The sequence below is a fragment of the Heloderma suspectum genome, chromosome 5 (genome assembly GCF_057233095.1).
Source record: "Heloderma suspectum isolate Gila_16-S chromosome 5, 16-S_ref, whole genome shotgun sequence".
Taxonomy (NCBI): Eukaryota; Metazoa; Chordata; class Lepidosauria; order Squamata; family Helodermatidae; genus Heloderma; species Heloderma suspectum.
The window spans coordinates 232,103,107-232,122,587 of record NC_139462.1 but is presented as its reverse complement, the minus strand read 5'-3'; the positions used below and the strand labels follow the sequence as shown (position 1 = coordinate 232,122,587).

General features: G+C 44.4%; 1 protein-coding gene across 3 annotated transcripts in view; it reads left to right on the top strand.

Moving 5' to 3' along the window:
- The window catches only part of SMARCC1 (SWI/SNF related BAF chromatin remodeling complex subunit C1), a 124,797-nt gene that overhangs the window by 11,739 nt on the left and 93,577 nt on the right, over window positions 1-19,481 (top strand). For all 3 annotated transcript variants that reach the window (XM_084859605.1, XM_084859603.1, XM_084859606.1), the window contains exons 3-6: window positions 6,187-6,272; window positions 8,362-8,443; window positions 11,859-11,951; window positions 15,263-15,332. In XM_084859605.1, coding sequence (XP_084715731.1) covers window positions 6,187-6,272; window positions 8,362-8,443; window positions 11,859-11,951; window positions 15,263-15,332 — 331 coding nt within the window. The remainder of the gene's footprint in view (window positions 1-6,186; window positions 6,273-8,361; window positions 8,444-11,858; window positions 11,952-15,262; window positions 15,333-19,481) is intronic.

Sequence of the window (19,481 nt, the reverse complement as noted above, 5' to 3'; positions counted from 1 at the left end):
GGCTACTGGTAGCCTCCTCCCAAGAAGCTCTACTGCACACTATCGTGATCGTCTTGGATCTTCTTCAGACGTTGGGACTACGAATCAATGAGAAGTCTCACTTGACTCTCACTCGAACAGTTCACTTTATAGGGGCTGTCCTCGATTCCAAATCGGGCTGGGCATACCTACCGATGACTCTTGTCACAAACCTTGTCGCGCAAACAACGTTGATATTCTCTGCCTGCCGTGCCAAGGCACACGACGTCCATTGTCTCCTTGGCCACATGGCAGCCACGGTATCGGTCGTGGAATGGGCTTGGCTACGAATGAGACCACTTCAACACTGGTTCATCCGGAACTTCGACGTAACCCACAACCCTCTCTTTGTGACACCCTCAATACTGGAGGTTGTTGCTCTCAGCTTGGACTGGTGGATGGACTCCAGGCATCTGACCTAAGGGATGCCATTCCTTCCTGCTCCTCCATCCAGGGTTCTCACCACAGATGCCTCTCTCTTAGGTTGGGGCGTGCATTGGGGCCCTCTTCAAGTACAAGGTCTATGGTCCTCCAAAGAAACACTATACCATATCAATTTCTTGGAGCTGTCGGCAGTTTGGAAAGCTCTCAGCGCCTTCAAACCGTACCTCCGACATCGACACATCCAGATCATTATGGAGAACACCACAGTGCTCTGGTACCTAAACAAGAAGGCAGAACACACTCCTCCCGCCTCCTTTCTCTCACTCTACACCATTACAACTGGTCGTTGCCAAGGACATTCACTTGACTGCTCTCCATATAGCAGGATAAGACAACCTGTTAGCAGACTCTCTCAGCCGCATCCTCCAGTGCTCCCATGAATGGCAGCTGACCAAGACAGTCCTGCAACTAATTTTCAACCAGTGGGGCCGACCAGTGATCGACCTCTTCACGACTCCAGCGAACATGGCCTGTGGACAGTTCTGCTCCAGAGCCGGAGTTGGCCATGGATCACTCGACGATGCCTTTTTCCTAGAATGGAAGGATCGCCTATTCTACCTTTTCCCTCCATTCCCACTCCTCATGAGGGTGATCTTCAAAATCAGACAGGACGCCATGAACTGCATCCTGATTGCCCCTTGGTGGCCCAGACAACCCTGGTTCACAATGCTGTTGAAGCTAGCGCACGGACGCCTCCTACCTCTACCACGGATAGACAGCTTGATTTCCCGCGACTGGGGCAGGATCCTTCACCCCGATCTCCACACCTTGAACCTCATGGTGTGGAGGATCCAACCACCCACCACTTTTCCCCACTGATTCCACTGACAGTGCAGGCTGTACTTGATGCAGTGAGGAAACCATCCACGTGCCACTCATACTCAGCAAAATGGGCTCCATTGGTTCAGTTTGTGACCGACAATAACTGTAACCCTAATGACTTCGGTAGTGGATATATTGTTTTTCCTCCAACATCTTTTCAGCAAGGGCCTGAAGCACTCCTCCATCAGGGTGAATGCTTCAGCAATTTCTGCTATGAGGGGCAACATTGATGGGTGCTCCATATTCAGTCACCTCTTATGCAAGCAGTTCCTGTGAGGACTCAAAAACTTGGCTCCTCCAGTGAGAGACTTCGTTCCCCAGTGGGACCTAACCCTGGCGCTTAACACCCTCACGTTGGTACCATTCGAACAGCTTGCTACAGTGGACTTGAGGCTGCCCTCTTGGAAGGTTGCCTTCCTGATAATCATGACAACATCGAGGAGAGTGAGCGAACTCTCTGCATTGCGAATAGACTCACCTTACACCGTATTTCACAAGGAAAAGGTGGTCTTGCAGCCAGATTTAGCATTCCTCCTGAAGGTGGTCACGGACTTCCATCTTAATCAACCGATCGTGCTCCCTGCCTTCTTTCCATCCCCACCTTCTTATTTGGAATGACAGCTACACACTCTAGGTGTCGGGAGAGCACTGGCCTTCTGTAAGTCACTGACCAAGCCTTTCCACAACTCACAACGGCTCTTCCTATGCTATGGGGGACCCAATAAGGGCTCTCCAGTCTCCTCTCAGAGGCTGGCATCCTGGATCGTACACTGGCGTACGAGGTCACCGGGAACCCCTACCGACTCGAATCCTAGCGCACTGGACAAGGGGAGTGTCAACTTCCACTGCCTGTGCAAGAGGGGTTCCCATCGTAGACTTGTGTAAGGCGGCCACCTGGTCTGTGCCTTCTACCTTTATTAAGCACTACAGACTGGACATCTGAGCTCGAGCGGACTGTGCCTTTGGCAGGGCTGTGCTTTCATCCGTACTACATTGAGACACCGACCAATCTCCAGTAAGTTGGCTTGTTACTCGCCCATATGTGTGATGCATGGAGACCACAAAGAAGAAAGTCAGGTTGCTTACATGTAACTGTAGTTCTTCGAGTGGTCATCTGTGCATTCGCACAACCCCCCCCCCCCACCGTCCCCACTTCGGTGTCAACTGGTCTGTTGGTACCAAGGTGTCCTTCTCCTCGGTCTGGGACTACTTGCGGCCTCAAGGAACTGAGGGGAAGGCGGGAACCCACGCTGTATATGCCAGAGATGATACGGGAGGGGTTCCCACCAAAAATCTATGCAACTTGGAAGTTTCCCGAACGAGTCTCCGTGCAGGCGCAGAGCCCATATGTGTGAATGCACAGATGACCACTTGAAGAACTACAGTTACAGGAAAGCAACCTGACTTTATTATAGCAACCAATTAGTATTAGATTTGTTCAGGAACTCTAAGGGTGTGATCCTATGGCTGCTAGACAGTGGCTAGATGGCCATAGGATTTTTCATTTTTTGGGAACCACCTCCCTGCCCCCTCCCCCCATCTCCTTGTAGGTGGTGTGGTCCAGCTTCACGCTTGCAAGAGCAGCACGGAGCGGGTGGGGAGGGGGGCAGTGGAAGCGCCAGTACAATGCTTCCTGTGTGCTATCCACCCTCCCCCCCGAGCCGCCCTGGTTTGACAGCCAGAGTCAGCCATCTAGCCGCAAATGCAGGGCGGCCAGAGCGTGGAGGAGATCATTTCTGCACTCCTCCCACCCTGCATTGGATAGTCGATCACCTCCGAGTTTGGAGGCAGATGACTATCCCCATAGGATCGCACCCTAAGAACCTTAAAACGGCAAACGATTTAAATCAACGTTAGAAATTGGTCATTTTTATGGTTGGTCGTTTTATAATTCATAAATCAGTCCATCGTAAAGATGCAATAAAATCTCCCCCATGGTGTATAGTTTTTTCATTACAGCCCTGGGGAAAGTTGAGGGATCACATCTTTATGTTGGGTTAAATCAATAGTCTAGGGATAAAATCAGGAATAGGATGATTATACCCAAGGTGGATATTGGTGCTACCTAATCCTGTGGGATTCCTGACTTTCTTTGTGCTGATTTATGTCATCTGCTTGTAGTTGGTTGAGCTGACTCTTCAGGGGATTTAGAGAATGAAGGCACGATCCAATTTTATCGCTTTGGAAGTTTCTTGTTAGAAACAGGACACATAGATTTTCATCTAAAGAAAGGCAGGATAAAAATCGGCTGAACAGAATAAAGGGTTTCAGTTTTGTCTTCCAAGCCTAGAGACTGGCATAGATCTTTCTGTACTTGTTAAGAATACTTTCATAATGTTAAATAAGTACTCACATTCTCCTTGGCAGTTGTTCCTCTGCACCACGTGGTGCTTGAAAAGCTCTTAATATTTTCACTAAAGCTTTGCAGTGCTGCAGATTCTCAAATAGTATGCTTTTCAAGCTTTTAGATCCATATTTGTTGTCAGGGTATTAGTTTTGTTTCTAGTCTTCCTGGATACTTAACCATAAAATCAGCATACCCAAATGCTGTGTTAGTGAAGGACCCTGTAACTAAAAATAACTTACAGGGAGCAGAGGGAGCGGGATCTGCATTGTTTTAAGCTTGGGCTTGACAATACTGGGCACGTAGTGATTTTTTTTAATTGGTTGCTTATTCATTCATTCATTTTTAATATTTCTTGGCCACCTTTCAGGGCAGAAGCCCTCCCAAGGTGGCTTACAATAATAAAACACATAACCGTTAAGATATTAAAAGCAATAAAAACACAAACACAATAAAAACAGCCATAAAACCAGCAACAACAAAAGCAACAGCAGCAATCATATCAAAACAAGGCCAAGGTAAAATAATACATCTTCAAGACCTTCTAAAAAGCCTGCAATGCTGGATCGTGGCGGGCCCCTGATGGAAACTTGTTCCAGAAGTGTGGGGCCACTGCATAGAAGGCCCTCTCATGTGTGATCACCCACCTGACTGCTCTTAGGGGTGGGCAAATGAGAAGGGCCTCTCTTGCTGATCTTAAAGTGCGGGCAGGCTGATATGGGTGAAGGCAGTCCTTCAAGTAATTTGGTCCCAAACTATTTAAGGCTTTAAAGGTCAAAACTAGCACTTTAAATTAGGCTCAGAAACACACTGCCAGCGATGCTCAGGCGGCTGCATTCTGCACCAGCTGAAGTTTCTGAACTGTCTTCAAAGGCAGCCTCGCATACAGCTCATTACAGTAGTCTAGCCTGGATGTCAGTAGTGCATGGATAATTGGCAAGGTCGGTCCTCTCCAGATAGGGTCTTAGCTGGCGTACTAGCCTAAGCTGGCTAAACACAATCCTGGACACCGCAGCCATCTGGGCTTCCCCAGGTAGTGCAGAGTCCAGGAGGACTCCCAGACTACACACTTGGTCTTTTAGGGGGAATGCAACCCCATCTAAGACCAGTTGTAAATCTCCATCCAGGTTAGTTGGTTTCTCAACCCACAGTACCTCTGTATTGTCTGGATTAAGTTTGTTTGTTTACCCTCATCCACCCCAAAACAGCCTCCAGACACTGGTATAAGAATTCCACAACCTCCCTGGGATGTGCAGATGGAAATGAGAGGTAGAGCTGAGTATCATCTGCATACGTAAGACATTTCAGCCCAAACTCCTGATGTCCCCCATGCTTTTTACCATCTACATGAAACCACTGCGGGACAAGATAGAACCTTGCGGCACCCCATAGGCTAATCGTCATGGGATGGAACAGAAGTCCCCCAGCACCACCTTCTGAGACAGCTTCTCCAGAAAGGACAGGAACCACTTTAAAACCATTCCTTCCAAGCCCAATCCAGGTAAAGGATCCAGAAGGATACCATGGTTGATGGTATCGAAAGTCACTGAGAGATCCAGAAGAACCAATAGAGTTGCACTGCCCCCATCCATTCCCCGGGCTAAGTCATCAATCAGGACAACCAAGGCTGTTTCTGTCCCATAACCAGGCCTGAAACCTGATTGGAATGGATCTCAGTCATCAGTATCATCCAAGACTGCTTGATGTTGTGAGGCCATCTCACATTCCAGCACCTTGGCCAAGAATGGCGAAGTTGATACAGGGTGGTGGTTATCTGAAACCATAGGATCTAGATTTGGCTTCTTCAACAAGGGTCTCACCCCAGCTTCTTTCAAAGCTGCGGGGACATCACTGTCCCTCAAGGAGGCATTTAACACCTGGGAGGTCCAGGTACCCAGCCCAGCTCCGACAGATTTCTGGTAGATGGAGAAGGATCTAAAGGGCAAGTAGTAGGGCTCAGTCCTCCATGCAGTTTGTCCACATCCTCAGGTTACACAAGGTAAAACATGACTCGATGGTGCACTAGCCCTGTCCATCTCAGACTCTGTTGAAACAATGGCATCCATGTCAGCACAAGTATGAGTGACTTTATCTTCAAAGTCTGGCAAATTGCTCACAGCGGGCCTTTGAAGATTTGAGTTGTTGTATTCTAAGGCCTACACCCAAGAGGCTTTTAACCACCCTGAAAGAGCTCTGCTCGACGACACTGAGCAGATGCAGTGGTGGTGGTGAAGTAGGATTTCTTCACTGCAATCACTGCCGCCGCCACAAATCCCAAATGGATTCTCACCTGTGTCCAGTTGCATTCGTTCCTAGTCTTCTGCCATTTGTGCTCTAATCATCAACACAGTCATTTTATTGCCCTCAGCTCATTGGAATACTAAGGAGCTGATATGGTTCCACAACTAGATTGAGGACATTTGGGAGTGATCATATCGATAGCCTGGGTCATCTCCCCTGCATTCCTCGGGCTACTTGTAGTGCTGAGTTATGCTACTGCTTGCTTCTGATTTGATAATGTGAATATGAATGTGACCTTGGGATTTCCTGTGTTTCAGGCAAAGTGCTTCATGGATTTCAAAGCTGGAGGAACGCTATGCCACATTCTTGGTGCTGCTTATAAGTATAAAAATGAGCAAGGATGGTGAGTCCTTATGTTTTTCTTCACTTCATTTCCACAGAATTCCCAGCTCCTGCTCAAGGGTGTGTGTATTTGGCACCCTGTCTGTAAGTTTTAGAGAGGCAAATGAAAATGAATTTATGGTCATGCTGGCTGGGACAGATGGAAGCTGTAGTCCAACACATCTGGAGATGCCAGGTTGGGGAAGGCTGGTTTGTTCACACATGTGTACACATAGCTGCTTCGCTCTGAAGATGGATCTCCATTGTCTAGGCACTCCATTGTCTAGGCACCCTACCTTCAGTAGCCTCATGGTTTGTATTGTTTCAGCCATGTATGCTATGACATAAATGGGAGGAATCAGGGACACTCTTGGAGGGGGTCCACGTTTGGGAAATCTTTGGGATGCCATCTTGATGGTACTGCATTTGTCTGGAGTTGGATATGTGACAAGACAAGAGAGGCCATACGTGACACAGGCACTCCAACTGTGGCACACTCTCCACCCCTCCCAAAATATACTGGCAGTGCCGAGCCTTACATGTTTTTGGTGTCTGCTAAAGCCATATTAGTTTATGCAGGCTTTTGATCGTGAACTACCCAGACAGCTTCATCCGTCGGGCAGTACAGAAATGTAATAAAATAAATACATTACATTTTCATCTTTTTTTCTGCATTGTGTAAACTGTTTATCTGTTACTGTTCTTCCCTGTTTGATTATGTTTTTTGTCAATGTTGTATTATTTCATTTGTTTTACTCCACTTTGGGATTATTTTATTATGAAAAGTGGACAAGAAATTCTGTAAATAAATAACATGGTCAAACTTAATATTTCATTGTTGGATTACATTTCTATACAATGTGGCACAGGTTCCAACCATGTGCTGTTTGTTTGTCTTTTCTATCCTGCTTTTTTATCTGGAAGGATCCCCAAGGCAGCTTATGTACAATATTTATTTATTTATCAATTAATTTAAAATTACTCTACTTTTTCCCTCCAGAATAGGAATCTCTTAAAGCAGCATGCAAAATACAAAAACAATACCAATAAAACACCAGCAGTAAACACAAAAATACCAAGCTGTCAAATAACATTAAGCAACAGCAGAGTCAAAAAATGGTTGAAAAAGAGTTGCCTTTATTTGCCAGTAGAATACAGATAAAAAGGAAGATGGCCTAACCTCTTGGGTCGGGGCTTTCCATGGGGTGCTTGCACCAAGAAGGCCTTCTCACATGTTGCCACCGAGAGTGCCTCTGCAGGCGATGACAACACACAAGCCATTGTCTGTGCATCTGATAATAAGGCCAGGTTCAGGAGAATGTTCAAGCTATGAACCTGAGTTTTTAAGTGGAGGGCAGCCCCATCCGGAAGAGGCTGACGGTGGATCCCTGGACTGGTAGGCCTGCTAATCAGTGGCACCTCTGTCTTGTGCAGATTTAGTTTCAGTTTGCTTACCCTTCTCCAATCTAGCACTGATTCCAATCACTGATTCAGAACCTCCATGATAAAATAAAACATACTTCCATTAGGGTTGTTGATAACTCTTTCTGATACATAGCATTGCTCAGGAGTAGCCAACCTCTCCTGCCTCAGTTCTTAGTAGGTCATTATGGCTGTTCTCCTTGCCTTCCATCCCATCTCATTCTGCCAAGTGCTGGTAATTAGATGGTCCATTGCCTGGCTGCGTATTCCTTTCCCACAGACATACCAGTTAGGGTGGAGTTCCTTGGAGTTTCTCTTGCTAGCACTAGCAAGGGAAATCCCATATCCATTCTCTCATCATGGAGATTAGCTGGAAGCCTCAAACAGTGCCCCCTCTGCAGCAGGGGTGGGGTGGGGGGCTACCAGAAAGGGCTTGGCAGGCTGCATGTGGCCTACAGGCTGCCCTTTTTGCACCCTTGGCCTAACTGCTAACAACTTGCTAAGAATCATGTTTTCTGTATGCATGTACAAAACCCCTTCTGATGGTGTTATTGGAAAAAATGCGTGGCCTTATCAGAGGGGCAGAAGAGTGATCACAGTCTCTTACTGTACTGTATTGACTTATAATTACCTAAACTGGTAGTGTCCTAATTCCATGTGGTGTTGTGCTGAATTGTTTTTCTTTGCAGGCGGAGGTTTGACTTGCAGAGCCCTTCCCGAATGGATCGAAACGTAGAAATGTTTATGAACATTGAAAAAACATTAGTGCAGGCAAGCATTCAGCTCATGATGATCTACATGATTTTGGAACATTTATTGTTTTCAGTGTGAAAATGGCTTTCTAGATTTAATGCTCGCTGTGAATAAGACTTGCATAGGAATTTCAACCCTTGTGTGAACATCTGTAGAAATGAGTGTACATTTTTATCCTATTCTCCTGCTGTCCCATTAAAAGTATAGAGGAGGAGGAGAGTGGGAGGAATATGCTGCAATGGGTGATGTGTAGTTGTGAAACATTTGTACTTAAGAGTTCAAGAAAGGAAATGCTCAAGCGCTTACTGTAATTTATAAAACAGGATTATCACTTCCAGAACTGTTAATCGTTAAAAACTGTTAGTCTTAATCTTGTTTACCTTCACAACAATCTTGCAACATACAGCTCCCCATTACCTTTATAACCACTGAAATAGGAGACAGAAGTACTAAATTAGCCATTTTGAAGTTATTCTTCAAAATGTACTTCTGAGGAGATATGGACAAACAAAACAATCAGTGGTGACCAGATAATTCATTTTTGCTTTCATTGGTGATAATTTAGCATCAAGCTTGCTGGACTCTGATGATGATACACCTTATAGGAGGTCCCCATCTCAAACAACCTGGCCATAACATTCCATTTGTTAAGTAACTTTTCTCTGTATATATACCTGAGATTCAGGTACCTTTCGGTTCTTCTTGACAAAGTTTCTGTAATGTGAAAGCTTGCAAACACTTCCAGCAGAAATTGGGCCTAAAGAAGATATTGGCTGGGATCCAAAGATTTACTTCAGGCATGCACATGGACTAAACCAGGACTAGGCACAGGGCAGTGCTATTTGAGAAATATAAGCCCAGAGTCCTCTTGGGTGTGTAGAACTAGTTGTAAGATGGCTGGATTCCAAGTAACATTCTGCTCTTGAAAAAGTATATGTTTAATCCTAAAATTAACTACAGTAGCAGATAACACTGTAACATGAGGGGTCAATCTTGAAGGAGTTAGCCCTGGTGTGGAATAAATCAGCCAGGGTTGTGTTTACATATACCTGTTTTTTTACACTCTTGAATCTTCTGTTCATGTCTCTTGAGTCCTAAATGCTTGTAGTGGGCCATTGTACGCTTCTCTCGCAACTGTACTTGTGGAAGTATGTAGCAGTAATGTTTCCGGTAGTGAACAAGATGAAGAATGCATACCTAAGCGTAGCTAAATAACTTGTATAGTGTGGCGAAAGTAGATAGTTTTCTCCTTCTCATAATACTAGAACCTGGCAGCATCCAGTGAAGTTGAGTGGTGGGATATTCAGAAAAGACAAGTGAAAGTACTTCTTCAGACGGTGTGTAATTAAACTGTGGAATTCATTACCACAAGTTGTGGTGATGGCCTCCAGTTTAGACAGCTTTAAAATGGTTTTGACAACTTCACAGGGGATAAAAGCTATAAATGGAATCTCCATGTTCAAAGGCAGTGTTAGGGTTCAGATTATCAGCAAGGGAAACAACGCAGTGCTGGTTGTTTCCACACATGAGCCGGTTGCGTGACCGTGATTACCTTAATTATCTGCATCACGGATTGTCATGTCATCTGAACCTTAAGGGTCAAGATCATCCCCTTAACAAGGGGATCAAAGCTGTCAAAGGTTAGCATGAATGGGAGCGGAAAAGGGGGTCCTAGATCACCCTTAAAACCGTTCGCTGCTGACTCGGACAGGTGGAATGGAAGCGGGGATCCACAAGGGTCAGTTTCACACTTCAAAACTTAAGGATTGCCTTGCTCAGGGGCCAATCTGTTCCCCTCTTCCTTTGCTGTCAGTTCATAATTGTGTGCAAATTACCCACTGACAGCTCAGAAAGAGTGAACCGGATTGGCCCCTGAGCAAGGCGATCCCTAAGTTTTGAAGTTTGATATTTACCTTTGAAGGTCCCCTCTTCTATTCCATCCCTCCTGAAATCTCCCCCAAGTGGTTTTAAGGGTGATCTAGGGACCACCCCGTTTTCGAAGCTAACATTCATCGTAACAGTGAAGTCTTAAAAATGAGGTAGTCCTTAGATCACCCTTAAAATGACCTGGACGAGTCTCTGGGAGCACAGGACTGGAAAGGGGGGACCCTCAAAGGTAAGTTGCAAACTGCAAAACTTAAGGGTAATTTTGCCAAGGGGCCGATCTGGTCTGCTCTCCCCCACCCCCAGCTTGTCAGCTGTCAAAGGTTGTTAGAGTTGTGTATGTGTAGCCCCGTCTTGTCATTTACTTTCTATTCTTCCTACTCTGACAACTGAAACACAGAAGGCAATAGGCAAGGGCAGCCCATATGTTTTTTAGCTGCAATTGCAAAAAACTGCCCCCTAAAATAATAATTAAAAAATACCAAAGATGTTTGTGCATGTACCCACCCACTCTGAAAACTGGCCCCATTTGTGCAAATGTCAGGCCACAAAAAATAATTAAAAAGCTTTGAATGCAACCAGGTTCATGATCAGACTAGGGATGGAGGACCTGGTAGCAGACAACACAGTTTCTGCAGCCAAGTTCCCTGGGATACCGGGTGGAACCAGCTGGAGGACTAAGGAGAACAGCCCATGGTGAGCCTGATCGTCTGTCAGGCTCACTGTGGGTTGTTCACACGGCAACCCACACCGCGTGGCTTATTCACCATGGTGGGTTGTCATGTTGTGCAAACTTACCTAGTGTGTTTTATGTTGCGTTTCATTTATTTCTGTCTTGGTCAAAAGAGCCCCTCAAGGCAGCTTACAAAGGTTAATACAAATCCAAATTTGAACAATACAATAAAATACAACGTACAAACAGCAATATCTCAATAACATACTTAAACCTCATAAAAAGCTAACACTCAAACACATCCTTCCTTGTCCCTAAAAGCCAAAACCACCCAAAATGCCAAAAGAGAGCTGGAGTAACCTCCCCAGAGAATGCTCATAAGATTTCCCATAGAGGGGATTGAGCAGGGCCGATAGAAAAGCTTGTCCTTGGTGTTAATAACCATCAGTAGTTGTGACTCTCAGTACTGGATGCTTGGGAGCAACAGTGGGAGAGGGTTACTGTCCTCATGTTCTACTTATGGACCTCCCTTAAGGGTCTGGATAGCTACTGTGGGAAGCGGGATGCCAGACTACTAGGCTTTTGATCTGATTCAGCCCTAGTTAACATGTTCTTCTTGTTAGTCTGGCTTCCACTGAGAGAGAAGCAGTTCAGAGTCCAAATCAGCAGTGAAAGGTCTTTATTTAAAATGTTGGGTTTTATTGTTAGCCGCCTTGAGCTTTATTTACTGGTGGAAAAGAAGGGCATTACATAAATGGTCTCTGTGGCTCTTGGGAAAGGCTGTATGTCTAAAGGAACGCCACAACTGTGCCAGTGATATCTGATCTCATATAACTGATTCACTGCTTCTTATTTTTAATTAATTTTCTCTTCCAGAATAACTGTCTGAGCAGACCAACCATCTACCTCGTTCCAGACATTGAGCTGAAATTGGCTAATAAGCTTAAGGACATTGTCAAACGTCACCAGGTAACGGGCAAAATGTCCACATCATACATTTAGTATGTTACATGCTGTTCTGTCTAGGCACTTGACAGAGGGGCTCTGCATTTAGGGAACATGATTCCTTCAAAACCAGGGTACACAACCTGCAAACCATAGGTAGCCCCCATTCACTCTTTGGCGGCCCCCCAAGATACCTAGTCATTGCTTCCAAAACCACCGCAGCAAAAAGACAGGCGGGGGGCTGACAGCAAGTACTCTGTTTCCAGAACAAAATAATTTCTCTCTGCCATCAATAATCTCTACATCGGCTCCATCTCTTTGCAGTTTGGAGAAACTGGCATTCTCTTTGCAATTCTATCAGCATCTTCCTGCTTCCAGGAGGATGCTCTAGGGGTGGGACATCTATGGCTGTAACCGTAGAGCCCTGTGAGAGTGGCTTCCAGATTTTCTCTTAGAATACTATGTAGTATTCTAGAATACTACGTGTGAAACACTGTCCGAGGGCTCTATGACTCAGTGTGTGCTCTCTGACACAGCCAGCTTTGTCTGCTGCAGCTGCTCCTGGCACAGAAGTGGAGCATTACATTTAAAGCTAAAAGTAAGAAGTATAGTGCTGGAGTGGTGAAATGAGTAGTATTAACTAACTTGATAACTGAAAGTTACTTTAGGGTGAATGATGGAGGGATCCGGAAAAGGAGTTGTAATTCTGAAAACTGAGGCGGTCTGGGAGAGTGCACTACACATGATAAAAATTAATTGCCATGGGATATTAAAATCATTAAATTAAATTGCCTTCTTTGGTTAAGGGTGCATCTGAAGAATTTATTATAAAAACTGAGGGGGGCTGGGTGAATGTCTTTCATATGGAAAGTGATAATCCATATGAATCATCCAGCAAAATTGTGGCAATCACTCCTTAAAGGTTGAAATTGCCTTTAATGCTATTTTGTGGGAGGCAGGGGATGTGTGTGTTAGAAAAGTGTGTATATGTGTGTACGCACATGCATGCTGTACATGTGTGTTGCACGCATGCATACGTGTGGCCCCATGCCTCCCATTTGGCACTGAATATGACCCTTGGGGACCAAAACGTTGTGTACCCACTGCTTTAAAAGTATGTTGCTAAAAATAAGCATTATCAGAAAGGGGTAAACTTGAGCTAACAAGGCTTTATGGAGGAGGAGGTAGCTTGCTTGACTCTGTGGTATAAACTTGGCTTGGTGCTTTTGGCCAGGTGGCTAAAATATATTCTCTTCTCACCTGCAAAATCATTGTAATATTTCTGTTTTGTATGTCTCTGTCACTGTGAAAAATGCACGTAGGTATCACAGTAGATGAGAGGGCATTCACTGGTGCACAGTGCTCTTATGGGGTGTAAGGATGGGATTTCGTGTCATGAGGTGCCTAGGAGTGATTCTGCATTCTAAACTGGGGGCCCCATTGCTCTATGCCAGAGTCAGAAAGTGAGCAGGGGGTGGTGGCTGCTGTTCCTCCTTAGCCCTTGCTCTGAGAGACTGGGTGAGCAAAAATATGACTGCAGCAAGGAGCAGCAGCCAGGATTACTCTTACTGGAGAGAGCCCCTGGAGACATCTTGCCGAATGGCCCACTGGCCTCATAAACCTGGAGTGAGACTATGATTAGGTCTCTGTCACAATGGGAAATTTCAGCCCTTGATTTATGACACCAGGGAGAGGGTATACCTGTGCCTTCTTTAGCTGTATGAATTTGAAGCGGCTCTTTCCGGACTCTGCAGAGCAGATTTGTGGGTGCCTGCAGGGGAGATGAGAGCAGGGGAAAGGTATGTTGTGTGAGAGGACTTCTGCTTGTGCAACGTTGGATTCTGCCCCAGTTTTCAGGCACCGTGGCCAACGTTGGTATCACTGTAGTCTCCCTCCTTATTGTTGGTGAACGGCAGAGCTAAGAATGGATTATCAAATTAAGTATGTTGTGCTTATATAACCTCTGAAATTTACAATGGATTGCAAGTTGTGTAATGTAAGGGCCCTTCATAGAAGTCAGTGCTGTCCTCTACAACTTTGTTAAAGACGTAGTGATATGTCCACCCAGTTTAAAATTACAGCATTCAATAAAAATGTTTCCAGTAGGGGTATAAAAAAATGCTCTGAAGGGTAGGAAACAGTTTAATGATTAAATACAGAAACATGTAAGGCTTCATTCTGCTGTTACCAGGTTTTCATACCTTGAGTAATGGCTAGATAAGGTTTATTTACCAGATACCATAGAACACAATTGGTTTATACAGTACTTGCCATCTAAACTAAATCAGTGGCGTAAAAAAAATGTTTATAAGATCGAGCTGGAAAAGAACCCACAAAACCAGAGTCTTTTTTTTTCATTGTTGGCATGCATCCCAAAGTGTATAACAGTTTAAACAAAATAAGTAATAAAAACACTTGAGTATACAATACTAAAATAAGCATGGCATTAAAAAGACTAGGAAATGAAACTGAGTGTCAAATGAGACTTACAAAAAAAATTGACTGGCATGTAATGCCTGGGTCAGTTCTTGGTGATTGCCCCCAGTTTATTTGCCCAGGTGAATTAATGTACGGATATTCTATGTACTGAAAGAGAAAGGAAGTTATGTAGCCTATCCTGTCATTTTCAGTACTTGCTGTAGTATTTCAGGGTTTTCTCCCAGCAACCAGCATTTTCTTAGTAAGATTGAAAGATGGGGTAGAAATAGCATGAATACATCTGGAGCTGGCAATAAGCACTGCTCCCCAGAAGTGGCTCTTCTCAAAGTGACCCAGACTTGTGCAGCTTTCACTGGGGCTTAAACCTGGTCTGAATAGTTGAAAGCGATCGCTTTCATTTTTCATTAAGCTCCCTGAAATGTTTGTAGTTCATATGAGAGTAAGGGAAAATGTTTGTGATGGAAGATAAGTCAGGAAAGTAACAAGTTGGCAAAATTGCTATAGAGATATGGAAGTCTGTCATTAATCATAATGCATACTTTGTTTCTAAGGCTGCAGTGGCTCTGCCCTGTTTTGGCAATCCGCCCCTCCGTCAGACCACTTTCTTCAGATGTTATGTTCCTGTGGCTGCTAACTAGCTTTCCTGCTACTCTGGAGAACAGTTATGTCACTTGTGCGTAACTCCCAAAACAACCAAGTCAGCTAGGTTGCTGTTATCTCCATAAGGCCCATGAGGAGTCTGGGCCAAGAGCTGACTTGTCCAGTGTCATCTAGCATCCAGTTGTACCCAATTTCCAAGTCTGGCATGTTCCTGAGAAAGGAAGGTGATCTTTGTTATGAGTAAATAGATTCCTTTATATATTTCTCATGCAATATTTGCTTTTGCTTTTTCCTAGGGCACAGTCACAGATGATAAATCTAAAGCCACCCACCATATTTATCCTGTTCCTACCTCATTGGATGAAGGTAAAACATATTCATTTTGTATTTTATTATTTTAGTTTTAAGAATGTATGTTGTAAGCTGCCTGGTCTTTGAACCAGGATAAAAATGTTTTTAATAACGTATTTTGTAACAGTCCCATTGGTCTTGTTACAGGAGTACCACAATTTCAAAAATAATTCTAAGGTAATGTCCTTTAGCACCACATTGTAATACAGCTTAAAAAAAAGAAGCAGGTTGGTCTTTTTCCTGAAGTGGAGGAGGATATCCTCGTATTGGTTGCTCCTCCTACTCCCTCTGAGCTCCGATTGGCAGGACATGTAAATTAGCAGAATTTGTTCTCTTATGGGAGAACAGCCTCCCAGTTTTGATTCCTGCCACATATCCAAGCAGGTTGCTGAAGATCATTCTCGTGCCTCCAACCCCTCTTTGCTTAAAAAACTACCCTTTTTATACCCCCTCTCTTTTCACCTCAGCCTTTTTCCTTGGTTGTCCAAAAAATGTGGAAAACACAAATACTAGTTTGAGCATTACCTGGGCAAATTTAGGCTATTGAAGTTTACACTGAACTTAGTTGATTAATTATGCTGTCAATATACATGACACTTTATAGAAAAATATAAGGAAAAGACAGGTCCCACACAACTTACTGACTTAATTTTGACAGTGGAGGAGGCAATATTTGTGTCTTGGGAAGTGGCAAAGATAGGAAGACAAATCTGAACACATGTAGTTAGTTGTATTCAGACTTTGTTTTAATTTGGTATGAGGACTATGGTATTAGGTCAGTGGTTTTCTAGAAAAGGTGGGTTTTTATGAGTGATGTGAATGTGTTACCACATTGCTGATCTGAGAGAAGATGCCAAGCATAAGAGACTGTGAGGGAGAATGGTAGAATCACCACGAATCTTTTCATAGAGCAGTACCTTTCAAAGTAGTAATTAGAACGGCATATGCCTTTTAGATGTCACGCCTTCCATGTAAGGGCATAATGTTGTATTTTGACTGTTGAAAGAATGTGAGGGTATAAATTACGTCAGTGGCTGGATGAGTGTTTGCCGTGGTATTACAGTGAGTCCTGGTAACGTGCACAATGCTGTACAAAACAGATAGTAATATTTGAGAGAATGGGAGGAAGGGTGGGAGTTCTGAATTTGAAGGAGGTTTCATTTGGGAAGGGTCTCAATTGTATGTCAGTACCTTAAAGCGATTTTACACTTATAAATGGTTACCAAGCCCAAGGGATTATAAATCTAAATAAAAGTTTGGGGTTTTTTGAATGGGTTATAAATTAAATGTTTGTCACAACAGCTTAATGTCTGTAATATAACAGTATGGTCAGAAGTCTTGCATTCTTCACTCTTCCAGTGTACTAATTTGTACTTACTACTCTTGCTGCTCTCTTAAGAACTAGGGAGCTTGTACAGCAGATGTAACGCATATATGCAACCATATCTTGGATGCTGGCAGCCATGCCATATGCTGACATTTGATGGGTAGAAGAAGAAATTCTTGGAGGCCTTAATGTATCAATTATGCAATGAATTCTTCCTTGCAGTTTGGGACCATCTTGCACAGGCCAAACCAAATCTGCAAAATAGAGTTGTATAGTGATCAAAGGAGTTGTCCAAGAAATGCATATAGTGATCAAATATGTAAATACATTAAAGCTAGGACCTTCTGGATACAGCTTTTTCCACAGTCCTATCTCATCCTCTTAAACCTTTGTGTTTTGCCCTAGGACATTTCCACGCTATGGCCTTTCAATGTGGCTGAAATATTCACATTCCCAAGTCCGCTGGAAGCGGAATTAAAATGATTCCACGTGGCACTGAATAAATTTCCCTGAAGAAAATCTGCAGTGCTTATCCACACCGCAAAGGGGGGAAGGGCATACTTTTGAAAGGAAATATGGAGGGGGGTCACTTCCTGAGTTAGAACAGTTCTGCTCTAACACCCCAGCAACAGACCAGGAAAAAGTGGCCTCGGGAAGATCTCCGAGGCCTTAGCACATGGCGTTGCTTGTTCGTTGTCACCAGCCATTGAGCTGCTCCAGTCGCTGAAGTAATGCAAGCTCCCTTCCTCATTGTTTCCCTCCATTGCCCTTGTCACCTCTCTTCCACCTTGCTGTGGCTGCCTTCCCACACCCTTCCCCCTTCAGCCTCTCTAAATTGCTGTTAGGCAAGATCTCCATGGAGAAGAGTGGGAACTTGCCACAAGTCATCAAGATGTCCCATTCTTCTCCTGGGCATAGAGCAGCAGCCATGGCTGCTTTTACACCCCAATCCGACGCATATTCTTGGAAGTACATCCTACTGCATGCAGTGGGATTTACTATTATGTAACTTTTGAGTAAACATTCATAGGCTTGAGTTGTTCACTAACGTATGGAAAGCAGCCCACCCCTTCCCATATTTTTTTATTTGTCATCTCCTGCATTAGACAGAGCATTCTAAACACAGATAAAACTGTTCTAAGAGTCCCCAGCTGTGCCTTCCCTCAGGCGCTCCTCTGAGTCAGCAAATTCATGTTGAAAAATAATAAAGGAAGGGACTGGCAGTGCAAATTGAAATGGCACAGCATCACTGACCTGTCCTCAATAAACCACTCATCCCACACAGTTGTTCCTTTTCTGGTCCACTCTGGGCTGGTTCACCAAATTCAGCTGTCTCATCGTGGATTATATAACCCATGATGAGCTGTGGTGTGTGCGGCCTCCGTTTTAAATATGCAAACCCCAAGCGGGCGCAATAGTGGGCTGCGTTGTGTTGTGCAAACCTGAAAATCATGGATTATTCAAGGGTTAAACAACCCTCACATAACCCTACTACTAGTCGATGGTTATGCAAGTGTTTAACCCTCGAATAACCCACAGTGGCCAGGTTCATACAATATGGCATAACCCCTGATTAGGGGTTGCACACTGAAAACGGCAGCCACACGTGCTGCAGTTCATCGTGGTTTAAATCATCCATGGTGAGCTGGCCGTATTCCTTTTAAAAAGTTGGATTTTCCTGCAGTCTCAGGAGGAATGGAAGAAAAATGGGGAAAACGCAGTTGAATGGCTACGTCATGAGGATGCGCCATAAAAGTGAACAAATTGTGGCTATTCTGGAATAACAGCTTCATATGGAAGCACCCCTAATCTCTTGGAATTGAAGCACTCCCAGAAAAATATTTTCAGGCAATGTGTGGCAAATTTCACTAGATTGTGTTCAGTACTTGCACATGTTGCGAAAGCAGCCCAACCTGAGGTCCTTGTGATTTGTCATAAACGTCAGGCAAGAAGGCAAGGAAGGGTCAGAGCTGACCTAACATCCTGCTGGCTTTTAGCTAGAGCTGAGAAACCAGGAATGTGGTTTCTGATATTAGGGTTATATTAGTTCTGATATTAACCATGGTTCGCACAAATCCAGTGACACTCTGAATTGAACTTTTGGAGCCCTAGATGGATAGTATCCTGATGCTGTTAAAACGGTCTACGCGTGCAGGTCTGCATGTGTGTAAATGCCCTCAGTTTCACTAGATTTCATTCTTTTAGCAGCTCAGAGAGCATGTGTTGATGGGCAGCCATACAGATTTAGTAAATGAATAATAGATTATTACCACACCAGGAGTCCAGTAGATGGCAGTATTATCCCTGCAGAATGCAGAGCCTTCCGTGCAGTGCTCCGGCGGCTTCCTTGCACAGTGTGCGTGTGTTGCAATCTGGTGATGTCTGCACTGAATTTTCCTGTGCGCTGAATTCTTTGTGAGTTTGCCCATGTGTTTTATATTGGATATGAGATTAATTGCTCTATTTAAGCCATCGTTACATGTAGCTCCCAGAAAAGCTTGAATGAAATTTGGGTGCTACCTAAAGTAATCTTTTGTTCTGGTCACCATCCATCACTTCTCTTTGCATAAGCACAAGTAGAGCTGTTGTAATGACAGCATGAAGAATGATGTGTGCCTGCACTGTGTCCATCTCCCCCTGTCCTTGCTGCGTGGGTCACAGAGCACCTCAGACTAAGTTCATTCCCCCTGGGAGAGTGGAGGTCTTCTCATCTTTACATCACCCATCCTTGGGGGCGGGGGGAAGCTCCTCCGTGCCCTGGTTCTAAATATACTTAGCTGATCTGGGTAGGTTCCTCTATGCTGATGTATTTTATGGTATCATTTTTTTTCCTTTGG